The sequence below is a fragment of the Pelodiscus sinensis genome, chromosome 2 (assembly GCF_052426305.1).
Source record: "Pelodiscus sinensis isolate ZL-2025 chromosome 2, ASM5242630v1, whole genome shotgun sequence".
NCBI lineage: Eukaryota > Metazoa > Chordata > Testudines > Trionychidae > Pelodiscus > Pelodiscus sinensis.
In genome coordinates, this window is record NC_143053.1 from 212122108 (window position 1) to 212146166 (window position 24059).

General features: G+C 37.9%; 1 protein-coding gene across 14 annotated transcripts in view; it reads right to left on the bottom strand.

The window, feature by feature from the left end:
- The window catches only part of UMAD1 (UBAP1-MVB12-associated (UMA) domain containing 1), a 164542-nt gene that overhangs the window by 15990 nt on the left and 124493 nt on the right, over positions 1–24059 (bottom strand). For 7 of the 14 annotated variants that reach the window (XM_089776692.1, XM_089776690.1, XM_089776694.1 and 4 more), the window contains 2 exons: positions 21732–21946; positions 6532–9451 (listed from right to left, as the gene is read on the bottom strand). The exons of 2 other annotated variants lie outside the window; for them this stretch is intronic. In XM_089776692.1, the coding sequence (XP_089632818.1) occupies positions 9394–9451; positions 21732–21946 (273 nt within the window). In that variant the 3' untranslated portion in view covers positions 6532–9393. Of the gene's footprint in view, positions 1–6531; positions 9452–16772; positions 21947–24059 lie in introns of those variants that run through there. 5 more of the 14 variants (XR_012902038.2, XR_016348964.1, XM_089776697.1 and 2 more) reach the window with 5 other exon arrangements.

Sequence of the window (24059 nt, forward strand, 5' to 3'; positions counted from 1 at the left end):
GCTGTTGTTGAGCAAAAAGAAACACTGAAAATGAGAGATTAATTGGTTTAGAGCAGGGGTGTCCAAACTTTTTTCAGAGAGGGCCAGATTTGATGAAGTGAACATGCATGAGGGCCGACCATTTTGCCTGACATTCTTTGAACCATTAAAATTAAATGCAAATTAACTATTTTATGCAAAGTTTATTGCAAATGGCATACTTTTCATTTCGTCACATGGATGACAAATCTAAACAGGTGTTAAATCACTCTGCCTTTCATATCTGAAGGCCAGATGAAAAAAAAAATCCAGGAAGCTGAAATATATGTCAGGAACATTGTAAAGTACATTACATATTATTGGTAATAAAGGTTGTCTGTCAACTTTTAAGTTAAAAAAATATGAACAGGAACATAACACCAAGTATACATGTTGTGTCCAAATATATTTATAACTGATTTAGACCAACTGACATTAACTGAGATTTTACAATGTATTCATCTCAATACATATGGATTCGTTGGGGGCCATAAAAGATAGATATTGCCAAATTACCTGGGGGGCCGTATTAAACCGGAACACGGGCCGCAATTGGCCCCCGGGCCGGACTTTGGACATGCCTGGTTTAGAGAATCAGAACATGAAGCAATGGCACTAATGCTTCTAAGAGTGCATCTATACTGCAGGGCTTACCTCAAAATAAGCTATACAAATTGAGCTATGTCAATTGTGTATCTTATTTTGAAATAGGGAGTATCTATACAGTACTTATTTCGAAATAGAGTACTCTTTCTCTGACTTCACTTATTCCTTGTACAATGAGGGTTACAGGAGTCAGAGTAAGAAGGCCTCCAGCTTGACAGTATTTTGATATTATGTCGAAATAACTGCCTGCTGTGCAGATGTTATTTCGGAATAGCGCTAGTTATTTCGAAATAATGTTGCAGTGTAGGCGTACCCTAAGGCTATGTCTAGACTGCATTCGTCTCTCGAAAGAAGAATGCAAATCTCACGCTTCATTTGCATAATCATGTCCGAGCGTTTTTTTTTAAATGGTTTTTTGAAAAAAAACCAAACAAACCCCAAAACCCCACAGTCTCGATGGGGTTCTTCCGGGAAAAAAAACTCTTTTTCGAAAGAACCCGTACTCGTGAAAAAATGAGGAAGTATGGCTCTTGAGCAAGGGGGGGGGGGGGAGTTGTGCAAAAAGGAGCCATCTACACAGCATCTTGTGCAAAAACCGCCCCTAATTAATTATGTGAATGAAGCGTGGCAATATGCTAATCTGCGCTTCATTTGCATAGGATTTTGTGCAAGAGAGGTGCAGTGTAGATGTAACCTCAGTTCCAAAGAGAGGCAGAAGAAGGTATCAAAGGCAAGAATGATTAAACATAACATCAACTTAATTACATTTCTGCCTGAACACTTTATGTATTTTTTTGATCCAAGTAACACACAAGATTATTATAACTAAATGATCCAAAATATTTCTCTATTTTTTAAAATTTATTTACTTTCAGCATTTAATATCTCTTTTAGTTTAGGTCGTTTCATTGTTTCCCTTTGGTAATCAGTTTCTGCTGTTGTTTTTGTAGGTCTTTCACACAGCAACAAAGAAAAAATAAAAAACAACCACTGGAAAAAATGTGATTGCACAATCACAAAAGTTAGCACAATATTTCAGAGGCAAAATTGGTCCCACATCCACAAAAGGACTCTGGACATCAAAATGATTTTTGGACACTGGAACAGCAAAGTGATAACACAAAATCTGAGTTAGGCACTTAGGCTTCCTATACAATGAATGGAGACAGATAGTCACCTAAGAATGTGCCCACAAAAACCAATAGGGGTGGTGAGGAGCTGCCTAAGATAATCAATGGGAGATGCTGAGGAAAGGGCATAACTTTAGAGCTTCCCCTCTCACAAAGTTAGGTGCTTAAGTCTGGGCTGCAAGGAGGCACTTTTCTTTGCTAGCAATCCACAACCAGGTCTCTTCTTCTATAGTCATGTGGCTTAAGTATCTAAATAATTTCTTGCGAGAGCAGGTCAGGTGCCTGTCTAACTCCTCATACAACAAAGGAAGCAGTGTCCTCCCTATAACGTTTAGCCCAGTGTTTAGAGTATTTACCTGGGATGTGAAAAAGCACAAATTCAATTTTAACAGGGATCTCCCACCCGCCACCAGAGTACCCTGTCCAGTGAGCTATAGGACAGTCTAATACAGGTGTCTCTCAATTTCTTCTGTTGAAGCTATTCCACTGTGACTAAAGAAAGTGTCTGGAGCAGGGGAACTGGCTAGTGGGTCTCCTACCCATCAGGCTACAGCATCAGTCTCACAGTCTTATTGGCTGTAAATATTTATACATAGTACAACAGCTTCAACAAGAGAGGCAGCAGTCTGCCTTCTCCCCCTCAGACAGAGAGAGTTATTGAATCTCCCACCTCTCAGATGACAGCTCTAACCACTGAGCTAAAATCATTAAGGTGGGCACCTCTACCCATATTCCTGTTGCTTGATTTTGAATGGGACCCAATCCATAAAGCAGCACTAAGGATGCCCATTGGATAGGGCCCAAAAGGTTAGATAAACGCTTCTCTGCTGATCTTCCCCTGCGACGTAGTTCACTCTGGGGTTTGGGTGAGAGATAGGTGTCCTGCTGTTCAACATTAGGTAGCACTGTGCATGCCCAAAAGGAGAAACAAGGGCATTTAGGGAACTTTTAGAACAGAAACTTAGGTGTCAAGCAAATTTAGGTAACTACAGGGCTAAGTGACAGCCCAGTGGGATTTTGTGGATCACAGTAGCACATAAAATTGGGACTTACCTTCCAAAGTACCTTTGTGGAACTGGACTTCAGTTCGTTTTTAGAAACTCACTGGCCTAGAAAATAAAAGCAGCTGTTCTCTTGCCTAATCAAGAGCACAATTAATCTCTTTTACCTTCCCCATGAAAAAGTCATTCTAACGAGTTCCTGTAGATGTAGTAACCATCATGAATTTCCAGACCATAGTACCCCTAGAAATCCCAAGCACCAAAACACAGAAAGCCAGCTCTGAAAAAACCTACAATGAGAAAACAGTGAATATAAAAGCATTAGCGTTGGAACATGAACTTGATCCATCAAGTCAGTATCTTGCCTCTGACAAGGATCAACAATATTTAAGAGAAATGCACATATTCTTCCCACTCATTACACATACAGGATACACCATTAGCAATTGTGCAATGTTGTATGCTGGAGAAAAAAAATCTTTTCACACCTCTTAGAACCATCTGGTTATGCCCACAAGCTTATTTCAACCTGTCCTGCTCAGACTTAACTGTGCTGTAAGATTTAATTATACAGGAACTAAGCCAAAAATTGAGAAGCCTAGTAAGCATAGAGATTAATGTTTAAAACGTAACACTTTTAAAAATGTCCATAGCCTCTATGTTGTTTTGTAAAAGTCTCCTGGTGAAGAACTAGTGAAACACATGGGAGAGTCACACAGGCAACAAATTAGAACCTACTGTGAAATTAGCCCTATTTTCTAAAATTAAAATTGACTCTACTCTTTTCTACTGGTGGCTACACAGCCATTAATAATATTGTTTCTTTGGTAAAACATAGATAATTTCAATATGTACAGTGCAAGTACGTTTTGAAAGGCAATAGAAGGAGAATTTAAGGGCAAGGTTACAACTAACTGAGAATGGTGTAATGAAACTGAATAAATTCTACTATGCAATGTGTTACTGGTGTCTCAAGTGGCCTGGAAAAAAGGAAGCAGGTGCTCCCATACCTAATCAAGAATATCTCAATGAAAATGTCCTTATGCTGAGTGCTTCTAGACATAGCAGCCAACCTGAATTTAAAGGTACCTGAGTTAAGATTTTCAAAAAGCCAGGAGCAAGTTTTAAGTTTTTTAGGTGCTTTTCTCTTTGAACATGTGGCCTCTTTCAATGAAGAACTAAACATTTTGGTTATGTCTACACAGCAGCATTATTTCAGAGTAACTGACGTTATTCCAAAATAACACAGTCTGCGTTTGAAAGCAAACAGTAATTTAGACATAATGTTGAAATATTGTTGAGCTAGAGAACTTTTTTACTCCAACTCCTGTAATCCTCATTTTACAAGGAGTAAGGGAAATCGGAGAAAGAATGCTCTGAGTCGGACTTTCTGCTGTGTAGACAGCATCAAAAGCCGAAATAAGCTATTTCAATTTCAGCTACACAATTGACATAGCTCAAGTTGTTTAGCTTAATTCGGCTTTAACCCTGCTGTGCAGACGTGCTGTTTGTGAGTAGAGCTAGAAAATCTCCAACAATGTTTTTCTATATGAAAGTGCAAATTAATCAAGTATGTTGATTTAGATGATTTCCATTGTATATAAAAAAAGAGAAGACATGAAGCATTTCAGTTATTCCAGTTCAATGGCATTTTAATATTAATGGAATGGAACACTTAAATGTTTGTTTCAAAATGATTTTTTTATAGAAATTTCTTTTATCAGCAATGTTTTTAAAGAAATGTAAGAAATAAGGAATAGACCAAAGTGTTTTGATTGAAACATAATATTTCAATCCATCCTAATTCATTTTGAACTTTGTTTTATTTTGAAATAGAAACTTTCTTTAAATTTATAGAATTTTCAATGATATAGAAAATCTGGTTCCCACTGAGCTCTGGTTGTGAGTATAAAGTTAAACTATTTAGAGATTTGGAGCTATTTCAAGGCAAGTTAGATATTTTATAGATCTGGAACATCTTGAAGGAATGAGACCAGTGTTTCTCAAACTGTGCTCCGCAGAGCCCTCTCCAGGAGTTCCGCGAGGTTGACAAACTGGAAACATCAATAGGTACAACTCATACAATCAGTGGACCGCTGGGGCTCTGCATAAATTTTTACGCATGTAAAGGGCTCCGGAGCCCAAAAAGTTTGAGAACCGTTGAACTAGACAATGTTCAAGAATAGCATTAAGGGGGTTATTGCCTAGTCATATCTGTTCTTTCTAATCTGGGGGACAAGTGTTAATTGGTGGGTATATAAAATTAACATTTAGCATCCCTCATAGTTTGAGCCTATCTTCTAAAAACCATTAGGCTAAGAAGCATCCATACATTAAGGGATGTGTTCTGTGGTTGTGAACCAGGATAAGAATCTTGGCATGACTTTCAATCACACCCTTTTCATGGACAGGTATGCTCGATGTGATGAGAGTTTTGTATTTTCCCAGGCAGCGCCTTTATTATCTTTTGACAGTCCCATAACAGCAACAAACATCTCTGTGTGATCATGTGCCTTCCCAGTTGGCATTTCAATAGTGCTTCTCCATCATTCCCTACTTGTGCAGAACGCTGTGGCACATTTGGTCAGTGGATTGACCAATTGTGATTATGCCCTCTGTTACTTGGTGGCCTTTGAAGTGGTACATTGATTTTAAGTTGATATTCCTCACTTGCTTCATGAGGTTGGCCCTGGGTAAATGTGAAGTTTCCTGCTTGAGCCTCCTGCTGACAGGTATTACTTTTACACCACGGGCTGAATTTGGACTGCCAGACATTTTGAATGGATTGCAAAAAATCTTTATTTAGTTATCAGAATTATTGTTACTTCATTATTATAGTCTCTGGAGCGTGGTTATACCTTGACCAAGAAATTTGACCTTGATTACCTCAGTTTTACTCAGAATTTCCATTGTTTGGCAGAAGCATTAAAGGGATTGCATCATTACCATGGTTACCACCAGCATGAAAAACTTGCTTGGCCATGACAACAGCGTCACTCCAGTCTTCATTTTTAAGCAATACTGGTTTATTTTTGTTTCCCAAAGATATTGACTATAATTAGTACTTGTATTTCTATAGCACCTAGGAGCCCCCCTCATGGACCACCGCTCCATTGCACCAGAGGCTGTACAACCCGAACAGAAAGACAGTTCTCACCCCAAGGAGCTTGTAATTTCTGCAGACTCTGTTAGCAGAATTTCTCTTGTTATCCTTCCCTTCTCTTCCACCTTTCCATTTATTTTAGAGGATGATTTTTTTAAAAGTGTTTGTATTGTTACCTATCACCCCACACCTTCTGTGATCCCTATAATCAGGGATTGACAAATAGTGTAATCTACTCGCCTGTAGCGAGCAGATTACACCCCAGAAGAGCCGATGTGGAGTGATCTATGCATGCGCAGAACCGCACGGCTGGCGAGTGGGGCTCGCCACCACTCGGCGAGCCCTGCCTATAATAATTATATTTCTTGTGGGATTGCTCAGTGATTCTGAAATGGACCTAATCCAAAGACCATTGAAGGCATTGGAGAGATTCTCACACTGAATCATTGGAATAGTGTGCATTAAACAAGGAATGGGGCTTCACACTAGACAAAGAGGAGAAAACAAAATACAGTAGATTTCCGATCATCTGGAACCTTTGGGACCTAGGTGGTGCCAGACTATCAGGAGGTACTATAAGACGGATCTCTCTCTCTCTCTCATATACTGCATATAAAGTGTTTTTAACCCTTTTTATTGTACATACTGTATACAGTATAATGCAATGTTTCAGTTTTTTAACCCTTTTTTATCCTTTTTATTGTACATACTGTAATACATAAATTTAGTCATAGAATGAAAGAATAAATGTACAGTACAGCACTCATTGTTGCGAAGCCTTTGAATACAGAAAGCAGAGGATACTATGTATAGTAGTGTGCAGCACTGGCTAATCACTTAAACTATTAATAAAGTAACCACTGCTGCCTTGTGATTCGTTTTTTGCTGAAGCTCACTCACTAGGCTCTTGCCATTTTGATGCCAGACTATCGGGAGTGCTGTACAATTGGATGCTGGACTATTGGAGTTTTACTGTACTTGTTCATTAACTGGACACTGTTCATTCTGTGCACTGAATGAGGCAGGGTTCCTGAAAAACAGGTAGATGAATGATTAAAGACTATCATAATTAATTTGTACAAGGAGGGCAAATTATTTTGGCATTTCCTAATTTTCACTGCTTGACTTTGTAACCTTAAGATAAACTATGTATCAAAAGATTATTAATGTAATTTCTCAGTGAAAAATTGAAAAAGATATTCCATAATGCAGTATTATATTGACACCCAAAATGAATTATCAGTAGGCAGGAACTTTTGGGGGCCCCTGTACAGACTTGAATAACTAACAGCAGTAGCAGGTCCTCATTCTTTATGTGAATCAGCAGTAGAGGGGATGAGGCACTTTGCTAGCACATTTCACAAATACTTGCTAACAAGAAGCTATCAAGGTTATGTAGTGTGCATAGATTCTTCTGCCCATTCCTCCAGTTGTGACCTTTCTGCCCCGCCTCCTCCAACTTGTAGTTGTCCCAGATTCATCTTTTGCCCATTTCAGTCTCCCCATTCCAGTCTCATTCTCCTCATCTAGCCAGTCCCAATCTCTACTCCTCATGCATCTAATCCCACGTTCACTCTCACCTATCGGCATTCCCAAACCAGTTATCCAGCAATTCCCATACCTCTCCCCCTATACTCCCCAGTTCCTTGCCAGCCAAACCCAGGTCCTGCCTCTCCAGGCTTCTTATTTGTCTTCTCATCTTGGCCTCTAATAAACCTCCACATTTCCCTATTCCACTGGCTCCCAGTCCCAATATTTCTTGCAGGATTTGTTGTCCCAATTTGTCTGCCCAGTTAGTCATGATTTTCCATGCCCACTCCAGCTCCTTGTCATATATGCCTCTCCATCTCCTTCAACCCACTGGTTTTCTGTTCCAATCTCCTTGAACAACCAATATCAGTCTCACCTCCCTTTCCTCTCACCAGTCTCTAACCTCAGTTTTTGCGTCACCTCCTAATCTCCTTGTCCCAGTCCACTTCTTCCATTCAGGCTTTTGTCTCCTCTGTATTTAGACCTGGCAGCTTCAGCTTCCAGGCTGGCTGGGCCTACCAAGAGTCACTGAGAAACAGAAGAGAACATTCCTTGTCTACAATCAGATGCTCAAACTCAGACCTGGCAAGGCCTGTGGCAGCCCAAAACTGCAATTACAGAAAACCTGTTCAGCCCTGAGCTGATGCACAGTTATACAGATGGAATCTTCAAGGAATTTACTTGTAAAAAATCAAAGTACCTACTGAGCATTTGCAAATTTTGTTTGGTCAAAAGCTTACAACTAAGTGAAATTTATGCAGATTTTCAAAGAGATGGCAGAAGACACATCCCTGACACAAAGGCAGTTATCCTGACAAATTCCAAATCCTTGTTGCAAAGTGTGTGGGCATGGGGCAGGAGTGTGAGAAAACTAGAGCTTTTTAAAGAAAGGATAATCAGAATTAAAAAAAAATAATGAGCAAAGCAATTTAGTTTTCTCCTAGCTTCATTCTTGGAAACAGTGGAACCATTTGGGTGAAATTTTCCAAAACAAATAACATTTTGTCAGACACAATTACTCAGCATGGACAACATGCCAAATGGTTAAAGTGTGGCAAAGTTATAAGCAACTGAAAACAGTCTTACAATTGGAAGATTTGGGCAACCTTAATAACAGGTAGTGTTCCTAGCTCTGCCGTTGATTAGTGAGCACTGTATGGTTGGCCAGATCCTGCAACGTTTACTCACTCTGAGTTGTGCCATTGATTTCAGTGATGCAGGATGAGGAACAAACTATTAGAAAATGTTAGTAAGGGTGGAAGAATTTAGCCCTCAGTGATCACCTTCAATCTGTGGCAGAGAAGTGTCTCTGCTCCATCCACTAGCATAAATAATTAATCTTGTTTTATTTTGCATTTTCATGGAATCAACCTTTTTCTAGTATAAACTCAATATTACACATATTTATCAAACACCTGTACTAGGAGATTTTGTATTTAAAATGAGAAATTGTTTTTAAAATGTTAATTTAACTTTAGTTAGCAGTAAGAGATTTTAAACATTTGGGGCCGAGTTATGTTCTCAGTTAAACAAGTATATTTGGAGTAACTTTACTGAAGTAAAAATTGGAGCTAGAATATCTTGCCCTTTTGGAGTTGCTAATCTTTCGCTTGATTTTCCTTGAGTGTGCAAAAAAGATGCAAGAACCGCTACATGATTTTCAGAAGTATTAAGAAAACCCAGCACTCTTAATATAAATGGGACTTGAGTGCTCAGCTACTGAAAATAACTGAGGTCTTGAAACTGGTTGGTTGGTTGCACTGTCTTTCAGTTACATTCAATAATGCACATTTTATACAGATGAATCAATTTCAGGGATGTAGATAATTAGGAATTAGCTTTTCTCCAAACCACTCTACCTTTTATTTAGTGTTGGCCACTGCATTTGCGTATACAATATTAGTGAATGGAAAATTTGTTTTACCTGAGAATTTATTTTCTTGGATCAGTGTTTAACTGTTTTTTTCTTCTCTTCGAGCTTGCTAGTAACAGGCCTGCCCTTTCATCAAAGAGACAGCAGAAGATCATCCCACCTTGCTTTGCCAGAATGGTAGTTTTCAAGGCTATAAAATTTAAAAAAAACCTTCTTATTACCAAAATACTTAATTATAAATTAAGGTAAACTAATTTCCATTTGTAACAGGGCCTTTTATTATCTACAACAGGTCCAAAGACCTGGACATTAACTATGCAACTATTAAGAAATAATCCTTTGTGGGAATCCAATTCTAGGACATGGAGAATCCAAGGGAGGAAATTCTCAGGTAAGAAATGTTCTCTTTCTTTGTTCACTTCTGCTATCTGTACACTACCAGGTTATTTTGAAATAATAACTCCTGAAATAACTATTTTGAAATAAGCGTATATTTTATAAGCAAGAGTTATTATTTTGAAATAACAGGTGTGGTAGTGTGGATGCTCGCCTTGTTATTTCAAAATAATGGCAGTTATTTTGAAATAACTCCCCACTGTAATATGCCCTTCATCTCCCATTGTCCTAACAACGAGATGATGGGACAAAGTGGTAAAGGCCATATCTGGGTCAGAGAAGTATAGGATCAATAGCTATGTAAAACAATGACTGAGAGCAAAACAAGCCAAGGGATTTCTGAGCCACCATGTACTAGAAGACTCTCCTGGCAGATGCTGAATCCACAGTATACCAACATTGCAGTTTCTCAAACGTGAATAGAAAGTCATGTTGCTGCCTTCCATTTTTTCTCCCATGCAAAGCATTTGACATTGAGCCTTCATGGGCAGCAGTGTTCTCAGTTTAATAAGCTGTGACGACGTGTGGAGCTTCTACTCTCCTCTTCTATGGTGTCATGATTCAAACACTGATCCAGATCACTTTGGTAGTTTTACAGGGTTTCTTGCCCAGATATCAGTTTTGAATGGTCTCTCAAACAGATAGGGCTACTGAGTTAGAGGCCAGTGAATAGCTCACTAACTTCAGAGTCCAGGAATATATCTGTTGCAAACGATGCTTCAAAGAAGGTATTTTTCAGAATTGCCTTACTCTGTATTTTCTTGGAGAGGGAGACTGAGTTTGTCCAAACCTTGACAGCTCTTTCAAACAAAATAATGCAGTGGAGGCCAAGAGGAGTGGAATCTGCTCAGAAACACAATTATTTTTCTACCTGCAGCATCTCTAGGTAAGAACTCAATTTCCATTGGACTTTGTGTGATCAGCAAGGTGCTGCTGCTTCCAATGGAGTCTCTTGTTCTTTGGTACAATGGAAAATCTCCAGAGCCAGCTGGCTGGGTGCTGTGGACCTATTGACATACTCCCATTATGCCAACTTCATATGTCAAATGGAAGGTGGATTCATAAATCACTTTTAGATACTAAGAGGATATTCGCCAGCATTGCTTTATAAGAATCAGCTTCCTCGTGTGCATATGGATTCTCCTACTGATGCTGGAGATCTTGGCAGCGTGAACAAGCCAGCTTTCTGTGACAGCTGTAGGTGAGCTGAACAAACACTGCATTCCTGTCCTTATCTCTCCCCTTCATCTCCTTCAGACATCTTAGATCCAGCAGGAAGACTGAGAACATATTTTTCCAAAGCTCCAAGGAAGAAATTTGCTGGTTCTCTTTAATGGAATTGCAATACCAACTGAAAAAGGGTAGTTAAAGTTTAAATGAAGAGCAAAGTTGACTGAAAAAGCTTCACGTGCAAGTCTGTAATCTGCTGTTGACATTCTCAAGGAAGAAAGTAATATGGGACAAGCTAAGAAGGCAAAATCTTATGCCCCAGCCAAGGCAATAGGTATGAGGATAGATCCTCAGTTCAGGCAAATTGTCAGTTACTTCAAAGGAGCAATGACAGTTTTTACCTTGAGGATCTGTCTTGTGGTCTGCCACCAACATAGTGGGGAAAACCAGTTGCTAACATTGTTGGCCATGAAGATAATAGACAAATACACTGAAGTAGGGGGCACAGATACTTTCACAAAAGCACATGAAGTAGATATGCAAAAGTACAATTTAGAATATTCCAGTTTCCTGTTCCTGACAATGCATGATTGTACCTTACAACAGCTTCTCTTCTTATGCTAACTACTCTGTCAAAGGTGCAAAGAATGTATAAGATGAATGTTGCATATAAGAAATCATTTAAAAAACTGTACAAGAAGTATTGCTTCCTAAATGTGGAAATAATTTTATAGTCAAAAGACAATTTTCAGTAAGTAAAAGTTTTATTCCTAGAGTTATTCTTATATACGTACAAATTAACAATCTGGGACATTTCTAGTCAGATTTAAGTAACTGTGGTGATAAACGTAAGGAGTTTCGCTAGATATTCTTTTAATTTTAAAAAACTCATTTACCGCCTTCGCTCATCTAACATTTTTATTGTTTATATAAAAATAAATAATTAAAACAATTCATTTTCAATTTTTGAGAATATTGGTATTGAAATTTTTAGGTCTAATATTTTTTATTGCTTTTTAGTATTATAAAGCATTTTAAAGTGTATACGCAAAATGGAAATTTTACTAACCAACAGTAGCAGGTTTTATTCTCATATTAAAAAAAGGTTGCAATTTTCTAAATATCACTTTTAATCTCCTGATATCTGCTACTTTGTTTATTTTATCTGTGAGGGAAAAATGGATGCATCTATTAGCACAGAACACACAACATAAAATAAGACACAGAAATGCCTATAGTGTGAGGATTTTAATTCATTCTAATTCCAGAAACACAAAATCTAAGAGTGATAGAAAGGTAGGCGCTCTCCCGAGTCCCAGAACATAAAGGTTAAATAATACAGACACCTGGTTAATAACATGGGCCAGGTACTAGTCTAAATTACACTAGCATGAGTAACATCAGAAATTGACAACTTAGCAATACATTATTATCTAAATCCACATAAGGGTAAATGTCATAGTGTATTAAAAATCTCTCTCTTTTTTTAAATGAGAGATTTAAATCTACTCCACCCTATCATTTAAAAGGAGGCCATATGTAGTTTAACATTAAGCAACAGTAATTTAATGGCAGGTAAGACTGAGTGAGAGCTAACTGTATTTTGACATTATGGAAGAGGCAAAAGCAAAACAAGGATCCATAATATCACATATCCAGCAACTTAAATATTAAACCTTTGGGGTTGGGGGGGGGGGGGGGGAAGTTTATCTAAAAAGTTAGTGGTGCTACCAAATCTCAATACATGAGGTTAAAACTTAGGAAAGTTAGATGTCAGCAAGTCACCAGGTCCTGATGAAATGCATCCCAGGATACTCAAGGAGCTGATAGAGGAGGTATCTGAGCCTTTAGCTATGATCTTTGAAAAATCATGGCAGACAGGGGAGATTCCAGAAGACTGGAAAAGGGCAAATATTGTGCCCATCTATAAAAAGGGGAATAAGAACAACCCAGGAAATTATAGACCGGTCAGTTTAACGTCTGTCCCAGGGAAGATAATGGAGCAGGTAATTAAGGAAATCGTATGCAAACACTTGGAAAGTAATAAAGTGATAGGGAATAGCCAGCATGGGTTTGTGAAGAACAAGTCATGCCAAACTAATCTGATAGCTTTCTTTGATAAGATAACGAGCCTTGTGGATAAGGGAGAAGCGGTGGATGTCATATACCTAGACTTTAGTAAGGCATTTGATACGGTCTCGCATGATATTCTTATTGATAAACTAGGCAAATATAACTTAGATAGGGCCACGATAAGGTGGGTGCATAATTGGCTGGATAACCGTAGTCAGAGAGTTGTTGTTAACGGTTCTAAATCCTGCTGGAAAGGGATAACAAGTGGAGTTCCTCAAGGGTCTGTTTTGGGACCCGTACTGTTCAATATCTTCATCAATGATGTAGATATTGGGATAGAGAGTACGCTTATTAAGTTTGCAGATGATACCAAACTGGGTGGGGTTGCGACTTCTTTGGAGGATAGGGACATAATTCAAAATGACCTTAGCAAGTTAGAGAAATGGTCAGAGGTAAACAGGATGAGGTTTAATAAAGAGAAATGCAAAGTGCTCCACTTAGGAAGGAACAATCAGTTCCATACATACAAGATGGGAAGCGACTGTCTAGGAAGGAGCATGGCGGAAAGGGATCTAGGGGTCATAGTGGACCACAAGTTGAATATGAGTCAACAGTGTGATGCTGTTGCAAAAAAAGCAAATATGATTCTAGGTTGTATCAACAGGTGTGTTGTAAGCAAAACTCGTGAAGTCATTCTGCCGCTCTATTCTGCACTAGTTAGGCCTCAGCTGGAGTACTGTGTCCAGTTCTGGGCGCCACATTTCAAGAAAGATGTGGAGAAATTGGAAAGGGTACAGAGAAGAGCGACAAGAATGATTAAAGGTCTAGAGAACATGACCTATGAAGCCAGGCTTCATGAACTGGGCTTGTTTAGTTTGGAAAAAAGAAGATTAAGGGGGGACATGATAGCGGTTTTCAAATATCTAAAAGGGTGTCACAAGGAGGAAGGCGAAAATTTGTTCCTCTTGGTTTCTGAGGACAGGACAAGGAGTAATGGGCTTAAAGTGCAGCAGGGGGGGTTTAGATTGGACATTAGGAAAAAATTCCTAACTGTCAGGGTGGTCAAATATTGGAATAAATTGCCAAGGGAGGTGGTGGAATCTCCCTCTCTGGAGATATTTAAGAACAGGTTAGATAGACATCTGTCAGGGATGGTGTAGACGGAGCTTGATCCTGCCTTGAGGGCGGGGGGCTGGACTCGATGACCTCTCGAGGTCCCTTCCAGTCCTATTATTCTATGATTCTATGAAAACTGTCTCAAATTTTTGGTCGAGAAGAACAATTTATGCTGATATATTAGGAACTCCTGGTTAGAGATGTGAAGGACTAGTTGATGGCATAGTTGACTAGTTGCTTTCCACCTCCTTGCTGCCTCTATCAGATAGAAGCAGCAAAGGGGAGGAGAGAAGAAGGGGTACTTCAAAGAGGCTGTGCTGCTTGAAGCCTGGGGCTAGATCCTGGGCTCACGCAGTGCTGCTGCTTTAAAAAGCTGCATGCAGCCCGGGGCCAGCTGGGTTGTCCCCAGGCTGCATGTGGCGTTTCAAAGCATCAGTGCTGTGTGGAGCCCTGGATCAGTTGGGGACTCCCCCGCTGATGTTGGGCTCTGTGCGGCACTGCTGCTTTGAAATGCTGTGGGAAGCCTGGCCTCAGCTAACTATCTTTAGTTACCCTAGGGCTGTTGCTTCACTTCAAAGGCAGAGGCTCCCTATCGACTAATTGAATAGTTGATGCAAAATGCATTAAGTATTTGATTAGTCAATTACCCAATACTTACTCCTAATGGCAGCTAAATGAAAGGAAAGTATGGCACAATCCAAAAGTATCACATATTGTGCAACTTGCTCAAAGTAAAGGATCAATGACAACACAACAGCTAGTCTAACAGTAACAACAACTAGTGGGTAACAGCTTCTTACCAGGACCCTAGAACATGTCCTTGTGTCAACTTTTTCGACCTTACACAATTCTTTAGTTCTAGTAAGATCTGCCTCTAAATAAAATATTTTTCCATACCACTTTTGAAGGCCTTTTAGCTCTGACTGCCTTGCCTATCTCAATGCCATCCTTTATGAAGCCACTATTCTTTGAATGCTGTACTTCATCTTTTTTAGAATTATTTTTCATCAGATTTAGATGAATGTCCAGAATTGACCTTTACAAATTACTAAAAAAAATTTGCATTTGAATTGATGCATTGAATGTTTAAAGATGATTTCTACAAATGATTTGTATGTGAGATGTTAATTACTGAGTTACATATGTTTGTTGCTTCCTTTTAAGCAGTTTCTTTTATGTCCTAATGCCAATGTGTGTGTCAACTGACTAAACAGGACATCCTTACAAATAAGATCTTTGATCTCAAGAGTTTATCTTTGAAATAAAGATAAAAATGAACTGAAGTGAACTCTTCCCTCTCTTTTCTCCACACTACAGCTACTGCATAATTCTGGGCCTATCACAACTTCAATCCACACCACCAGATGCTGCATTTTGCTGTAGAACTAGGAAAGGTCTTTCCAACTAGTCCACTTGAGCTAGGCTATAAACTGAAATCTTCACAACCACTTGTATTTTATTATAAAAAGCATTCTGGGCTGCCCATAAGCCTTTGACTCTCTGAAAGAGTCTTCTACATGTATGCCTACCACATACCCTGGCTAAGGAAAATCTAACTATCTTTAGTCACCTCTTCATACTTTTTGATAGGTAAGCAACAAACATTATTAGATAATGTATGTTGAAATTGTTCACACCATAGGTAAACAGCAGAGAAGATAAAAACAAAATAATCCAAAACTCAGCTTTTCGATATTTGCATATATCCTGTCACCAATTAAATATTAATTCCATGACTCTCCTATTATTTACATTACAGTACAGTCCAGAGGCCCTACCTAGGGTCAGGAGCTCTTTGTGTTAGGTACTATGCAATTACATAAAGACACTGCTCCGGTCTTGAAGGTTTAGACAAACTGTAGCAAGAGCAGTTTTGGTAGAGTGAATAGGATCATTGATACTGTTGTTGTTCTTTCTGAAAAATACTTCAAAATCTTATTCACAGAATGAGAAGGGGATAAATGCCCCAAATTATTTTCAGACTTTAACCTCCCATATGCCACGTTTTGGCTGACATTCATTTCATTTGAACATTTCAGTTTTGGTTAGTTATGTCTGCCACAGCAAAATGTGACAATGAAAATTGTGTCTTATCTGTTAATTTCTTTTCTCCTATCTTCTGAATCTCCTACTGTGCCTCCTTCTCTCCCTTGCAGCTAAAGGACAGAACAACAGGTACAGGAGAAAGCCTTGTTCTTTCATAAAAAGCTTCAGACAAAATTGCTCCCAAAGCTATAACAACAATTATTAACTGTTAAATATGGAGTTAATTCACAACTGTTTATAAAGAACCAACCAAACAAACAACATTGTAATATCCTGAAAGTGAGCGAATGGGGAAAATAAATATATCTAAGGATATCCAATATATAGTATACATAACTAAGGTGGGGATAGGTACCCAGACAGGAGAGTAGGAGAAAAGAAGAAATTAAGAATTAGTGAGAATCTAAACAAGAAAAAAATTCAGAGGCAAACCAGTTGTTTTGGTAGAATAAATCTGGATAAAGAACTAAACTACTGAGGATGCTGCTCTTCTATCAAAGTTTGTATCTACAGAGGGCATCACCAATTGATAGTGTATTGCAGTGTTTCTTAAACTGTTCCGTGGCACCCCGGTGTGCCAAGAGGGAGTCAGAGGTGTGCCGTGGAGAACAGAGTTCAAAATGGCCACCCTTAAAGGGGCAGGTGACTTCCCCTCTCCTCCCCCCAATAACTTTCCCCCCGACCCCTTTTTTTGTTGTTGTTGCTGAACAAAAAATCCTTGGTATTCCTCATAAAAGTTGTTTGGTGTTCCTCGGTCTTAAAAAGTTTAAGAAATATTGGTGTATCGGATCTCGCTGCTTCTTTAGCAGGACTTTGACATGAAAGTGCAGGAGAATGAAAATGTCTTGCCTTTAACTTCACATAAATGTGAGGCAGGAAAGCAGCCTTACAAATACTGACAAACACTTCAAGTTTTCTGTGTCCCAGAAATAGCCAGTGACATTCCTGGAGGTCCAAATTTATCTTGGACTCTATGAAATACACATCTTAATCCACTGAAATATCAATAATTGAAAAACCATCTTTCTTCTAAAACTGACAGTACAAAGGGAATCTGGACAGATAATGTTTGCTTACCCCATGAGGTCCACATCTTTCTTCTTTACATTGTTTTAGATTTAGACAAAAGAAAGGCAAAACAATAATGTGAAGGCTGTGCAAATTAATCTTTTTGAGGAATGAAAGCTGGAATGGATCTCTGTCCTGAAGGAGACCTTGAGACTCACTGACAATGTCCCCAAATCTTATATTCTTCAGAGATTATTGAAATGAGCGGGATAATTACCAGTCTTTCATTGTCAGGTAAGGACCATGTAAGACTAGTGATGGAAATATTGAGAAATTAAGGAAGAAAACAAACTCTGCCACTTCTAGGAATCTTTATATATATATTTATAAGAGTAAATCAGACCCTGGATACCTAATTCTAGTATTCTATTCAAAGACATCACACATCCTTTGGCTGAACATTCTGAAAGTACCTACAATAGGTACAGGACTGGAGAGGCACTAAACACACCTTGCTTTTGTAGACTTTTTCTTAATCCCTGTTAAGCATTCTTGCTTGCTAAAGCATGCTAGAAAAACCTTCCTTTGAAAGAGTTGATAAAGAGAGACGTTCCCCTTTAATAGTTTGGGCATTATCTCAAGAACTTTAAAAAGTTATACTTTTAATTTTATTACCTTGCATTTGTAATACTACTATCCCTGGCAATGCTTGGTGTGGAACTTTCTCTGACCACGGCCAAAAAAACCCTGGGAATTTGGAATAGGTTTGCTGCTGTTCATCGGGCTGAACAATCCTTACTTTCCTATGAAGGAAAGGGCTCATAGCCCCGATCATTTCAGGTCGGATTCTTCCCCATACTAGTGTAGAGAGAAGAGAAAACTCAAAGCATGATTGTCAGATCTATAATTCACAGAAGTTGTTTCTCTGATATAGATTGTAGTCCTTGTGTGCAAACATTGCTCTCGACCTGGATATAAACCTTGTAGCTCTTCAGAATTTACATTTTCTTCATCAATTTGCCTGGCATCCATGAAGTTAAAAATAAACTATATATAAATGGTATATCTGTTTGAAACACTGCAATTACACCATTGAATATGTTCTTTGCCTTTTTCCTTTTATATTTGTTCTAGGACCAAAGCCAACACCTGGAGCTATACAAAATGAATACTTGGAATCTGCAGCACAGAGATGTCAAGCTTCAGGTTGTACTTTCCAGGAAAAAGCAGCAACAGCGTCATGGTTGTCATCTTGGCTGAATTCTTGTACACCCTATTATCTAGTTCCACTTCTGGTTTTGCTTGTTGCTAAAGAGCTATTTGCTGGGGCTGTTTCATGATCAGCTTGCTGTCAGGCTGTTCTGGATGCAATTACTCTTTGATTTACCACTGAGCATGTGGACTTTGCTCTTTTTTCTGCATTTTAAAATTAGGCCTTTCTGAAGACTTATAGTCAACATCTTTTTCAGAGGAAATAAAAGGTGTTTTGTTAAGCTTGATTTATAACAATAGTTATAAGAAGACATCACACATTATAAAAGATATCGTGTGCAGAATGAGGTTTTGTTAACCATGAACACTCAAAACCTCCCTTGGAAAGGGCAAACTGTTTATTAAAAAATAAAGGCTTGTTACTACACCTATTGAAGTCAATTGCAAAACTTCCATTGTCTCCAGTGAAATGGGATCAGACCCAAAATGTCTAGAAGCATGAGCTCTTGAGATGACGACTCAACTTCTCGTATCTTGAGAGATCATTGCTACTGTAACAAACTTCAAAGCTATCAGAAAATTGTCTCAAAACATCATTTTGAATTCTTCCAGAATATTTATATTGAATGTGTAAGAGAGGCAACTATGATATTTAATATGTTAATATTAACCATGTCTGCTTAGAAATGATTAAAATGATTATTTTGTATGCTGGATTACATTTATTTATGGCCAAATAAATATTCAAGCCCCGTTGTACAAACCTGCTTGGTATTTGTTAAATTGACAAACCAGTGACACAAATAATTGTATTCCAATGTATATACATCCATCCAACTACTAACCATTTAACATATGTGGCCATTAGATACATACATAAATATGCATCACTCCCTCCAGACTAAGGTTTTAATGGCGATAGTTATATTCTAAAACCTTTAATTTTCTAATGATGTAACATAATCATGTGAATAGCAGGCAAGTGATCAGGAGCTAATACCCATAAATCTAATGATTTTTTGATAGATTTTTGGGGGATGTATTTTCACTCTCCCACTGGGAAAATTTAGTTGGACTGTCTGGATACCATTAGGATTCTGTATACACTTTTTATGGATGATGTCAAGCAAGAGAGTGATTTGAGCCCCTAGGCTTTTCAGAGAGAGAGAGAGAGAGAGAGTAATAATGAGGAATATTGCTAGCAGGTTTGTTGTATGTAAATTTTACCCTTCCAAAAAGATACTGTTATGTCTATAGGTGAAATGTTTCACCTACAAGCTGTATTTCATGTCATGGGGTATACTTTCGCCTTCTCTGCTTGTCTGCTTTTTTCCAATTCATTTGGAGGCTTACTGGCATGTGAGCACTTGAGGAGGATTCTAATAAGGTATGTTTTAATTTAATAAAATATCTTAAGTAACCAGATAGGCAAGTGGAAAAAAAGTATATTTACAAGTCAAGAAATGTGGAAATAACCAGTTCTGTAAGTTTGTTGGATACTCATCTCTGTTTTGCAATTCTCCTCTTGGAAAGGCTGAGTTGGGGACAAACATCAGTAATGGGATGAAAAACAATATTAACAGGAGTATGCCATTTTCAAGGCAGAGAAAAGTTCAAAGGTTAAATGCGAAAGAAACTTGAGAATTGAGATTAGTGCTGAAAACCAGAAATTAATTAATATCTCCACTAGCCAAGGAATTCAGCACAGAAATAGGTTCTAAACAATTGATTAAAAATCCTTTTTCCCTGGTGTGTGAAATCTTGGCACTTATTAGATCACAAAAAGGTAACCTGAGAATATGGTGTTGACAATGTCACTGCAAACCCATGGGCATAACACAGAAAATATATACAGTATGAATTGGGTTATTCACAATGTCACTTATGTAAAACTCCATCTTTTTTTAAAAAAGAGGGTTATGCCCCAGGTATTTATTAGTGACACTGAACACTTTTGATTATCCATACTCATTCTGTGTCTCTTCCCTCCCCATTCTTGTTGGGATAATCTCGACTATTATAAGTATTAGATAATGGTAGTCTCTTACATGTTTAAAAATAAAGACTCATTGTGTTAGCATATTATTTAACCACAGCTTTTATTTAAGTGCAACATTAGACATATTCCTTGAAAACAAATAGCTTAATGCTTATTTATAAACTTGAGACACAGAATACATACTAATGAAATGTGTAAATTTTCCAGAAAAAAAATCTGAGAAAACATGATCTTTTACAAAAACTCAAAATATAATTGCAAACACAGCTTTCTATCATTTGTGGTATTTATTATCCCATACATCTTAAAAGCACACAACTCTGAAAACTTGTATGTATATTTTAAATACCCAATGTCACACATTTTTAATGAAAATATCCACTTACAGTTGGCACAGTAAATAGTTTTTTCTGACAGTCAAAACCAATTTAATCTTGCATATGGCACAGAGAATTATTCAAACACATCACAAGTCATTTCAGTGAGCAGTTCATTGGGCAACAGCAATTTAGTTAAGTTTTAGCCGTAATAAAATATGCACACTCAAGGCTTGAAATGAATGTTTAGGTATTTAGTTAGGTAAAGAACAATTTAATGTTTTCTAGTAGTTAAACACTGCCATCTGTGGCTTTAAGCCACAATTAAAAAAACCAAGGTTGTGACCATTAAAAGTACATATCCTGAGATTTCTTTCTTTCAGGGCACAGAGGTTAAAAAGGAAAAACTGATCTATGCATAAACCAGGAACACATGTGGTAATGAGAAAAAACAGCAAATGCAGGGCAGTTAGAGAGAAAACCCTTGAGAAAGACAGAATGAGAGATTGAAATGACATGGTAGATGGACAGCAAGGTCTACTGGAAAAAGGAGAAGCTGACTAGCTTTATGCATGGTAAAATCTATCAATCATGCTAACAAAGTTAAACCTGTAAACTTTTTTCAGAAGTTTAACAAGTGGCATTTGAGACTGGAGCAGTGGTTCCCTATTTTAATGCAAAATTGTATCATTTTGTTTACGAATCAGCATGCATTTCTATCTCTGGAAAGAGCAAAGGGTCTAAACAAAATATACACAACAGGCTTTGCATTTGTGGCATCAAAGTAAAACATCAAATGGCGTATAAGCCATCGACATCACAGGTGAGAATGAAATGTGTGCATTTACAAACCACTTATTGACAGTCACCAATTAAGATGGATCTTACACTCAGGATTAACCAAAATTATTATTTCTGCTTGACTACTTTAGGAGCAAATGTCATGTTTCAGATAACTTAGATCTTATGCATGTGTTATACAGATGGCACATCACAAAAAGTAGTTAAGTTACAAAACAAAATATTTGTGTAATGGTCTTCAAGTTGTCAAAGTGCAAAATTCAAAGAGACAGAAAGATAGTAATACATACTATAAATCACAAAGCACTGAATTTTCAAGTGTAAAATCATACCAAAATCTTGCTAAATTATCATTGATGTTGTAGGAGAGCAACTGGTCTGGTAGGCCTTTAGAGAGGTCTTGTACTGCTAGCACATGGGGTGCTAGAGTGAAGGGTACATCATTGAGGAAGTCTGACATGAAATGATTGCTTTCCAAATGTTGACTTGTCCCATTTCTCTCCTCAGCACCCAATACAGTCAAACGTGAATGGTTTTCTGTATTTAGCTAAAGAAAACAAAGGGACAATAATTTAGCCTCGGCAAATTACAAAGCGTAAGCTTTGCACTTAAAAACACGATGATCTATTTATAAAATGTAGTGGTGTTTGGTTGGGGTTGACTACAACTGAAATTCTTAAAGCATACAATGGCAATTCCTTAAATCAAGTTTAGTGTAGCCAAAACTGTAATAACTGATTTTTCTGAATGAATAATGGCAGTTTTTCTAGCCACTTAATACTGCTGTACAACTGTGAACAATGACAAATATACCAATGTAGTCTTCTAATTTAAAATTGAAATTGCCCAACCATTTGGATATGCCTGTGATGACCACATAAGATGATAGTGCATATAACAACAAACAAAACAAAACACTCAAAAATAGTTCTTTGCCAATATGACCATCAGGGATTATTGAACAAGCACTGATAAAAAGAAAAATCTGGGCAGTTTAATCTGCACAGAGGGATTTTTCAGTAAACAAATTATATAGGCCATTAGATAGAGCACCGAAGTAGGGGATACTTGGGTCCTGACTTCCTATGTGACCTCGAGTAAGTTACAATTTCTAACCTATAGTTTTGCTATATTTTAAACAGACACTAAACCCACCTTCCTTTATAAAGCACTTTGAGATCCCACGCTCTATGGGACGTAAATATATATTGCTATTTATAGCTTTAAAGCACTGTACAAACATTTGTTAATAATTCACAGCATCTCTGGGAGGCAAGTTATTACTGTAAGTGCCTCCATTCTATAGAAGAGCAAACATGTTAAATGACTCGTTCCAATCCAGTTAGTGAATAATGGCAGGGCATAGAACTGAACTAAAAAATTCCTGATATCCAGTCCTATGTTTACCTCTTAAACCACTCTGACATACAAGTAAATGCAAATATAGAAAAACCTAATGAAAAATTTATACTAAGGAAGCATGTAAAGTTTTATGATCAACAAGAATATACATTTTTAAACAGTCAAGTGTTTTTAGATGCATGACTCCAAGTTGACCAATGCTAGATTTCTGTGTCAACTGTACATAACTCTAGTTCTTGTGGAGAAACTAAAGATTGTAGCTGCTTGACAGAGGACAGTTTGGGCTTTTGCTTCCAGGAAAAATATAAGATGTAGTTGAGTCTTTTGGCAAGAGGAAGGGTGGAATTTACCTGTTGTACGAGGACAAGAGATGGCTTGAAAGCCATCAGAACAAATAAATGCCTCTCATTTAATACTGATAAATAAACACATACTAGATCACTGTATACTAAAATGGTGAAAGCTAACATTTATAATTCATTAGGTTTCAGAGTCAACACACTGCTGAATAAGTAAATGCTGATCTCTCAGAGCTACTATTTCAGCTTCAGGAAGATAGTCCATCCCACTTCCTATGAGTCACTTTTGGAAGGCTCTTTACTATGCTAAAGGTTAGAAATTGAAAGCTTAGAATCTAACCATGGAATATATATCACCACTCATCTTGGGTTTGAAAATATTATGAGCTTTCTAATATTCCAATGAACAAACTTAGTCAAGATAGATACAAAAGATGGCATTCCACTGTCTATATACGCAATACCCAGGTAAAAAGAGAGAATCCCACTCAGCTTCTGGGATTCAGTCTAGGTGGCTCTTTCTGAACTCAGGTTGTGGTCTTCCTCTGCCATACAAGGCTCTGTCGTCAAACTTGAAGACCCTATCTACTTGAAAAGAAGGCATATTTTCAGTTTTTCTGTTCTCATACGGTATTCCAGAGCCTCCTGTTAACAGAAAGAGTGTCTGGCTGGGTTTCTGCTAGTTTAACTGACCCTCACCCAGCTCCTTGGTTGCTGAAATATGGGTTTTGTGGAGTCTCCTACTAAGCTTTCCCCAGATGCTACAATGGAGGTTTTCTTTTTTTAATTCTTCATCCCATTCCCAGCCTCCCTTCTTGGGTTCTGCATTTGTGCAGGTAGCTCCAGTGCTTGCTCGTAATTTTGAAAAGGATTAGCAGAATGAAACTGGCAGGGTACTGGCCAGTTTTTTTACTTTTGCCTCTGGGACCTAAGAAAGAGCAGTGAAAATTGATAAATGAGTATGTTCAATTTTAATGCAGTTGAAGTTTTCCAAAGCAG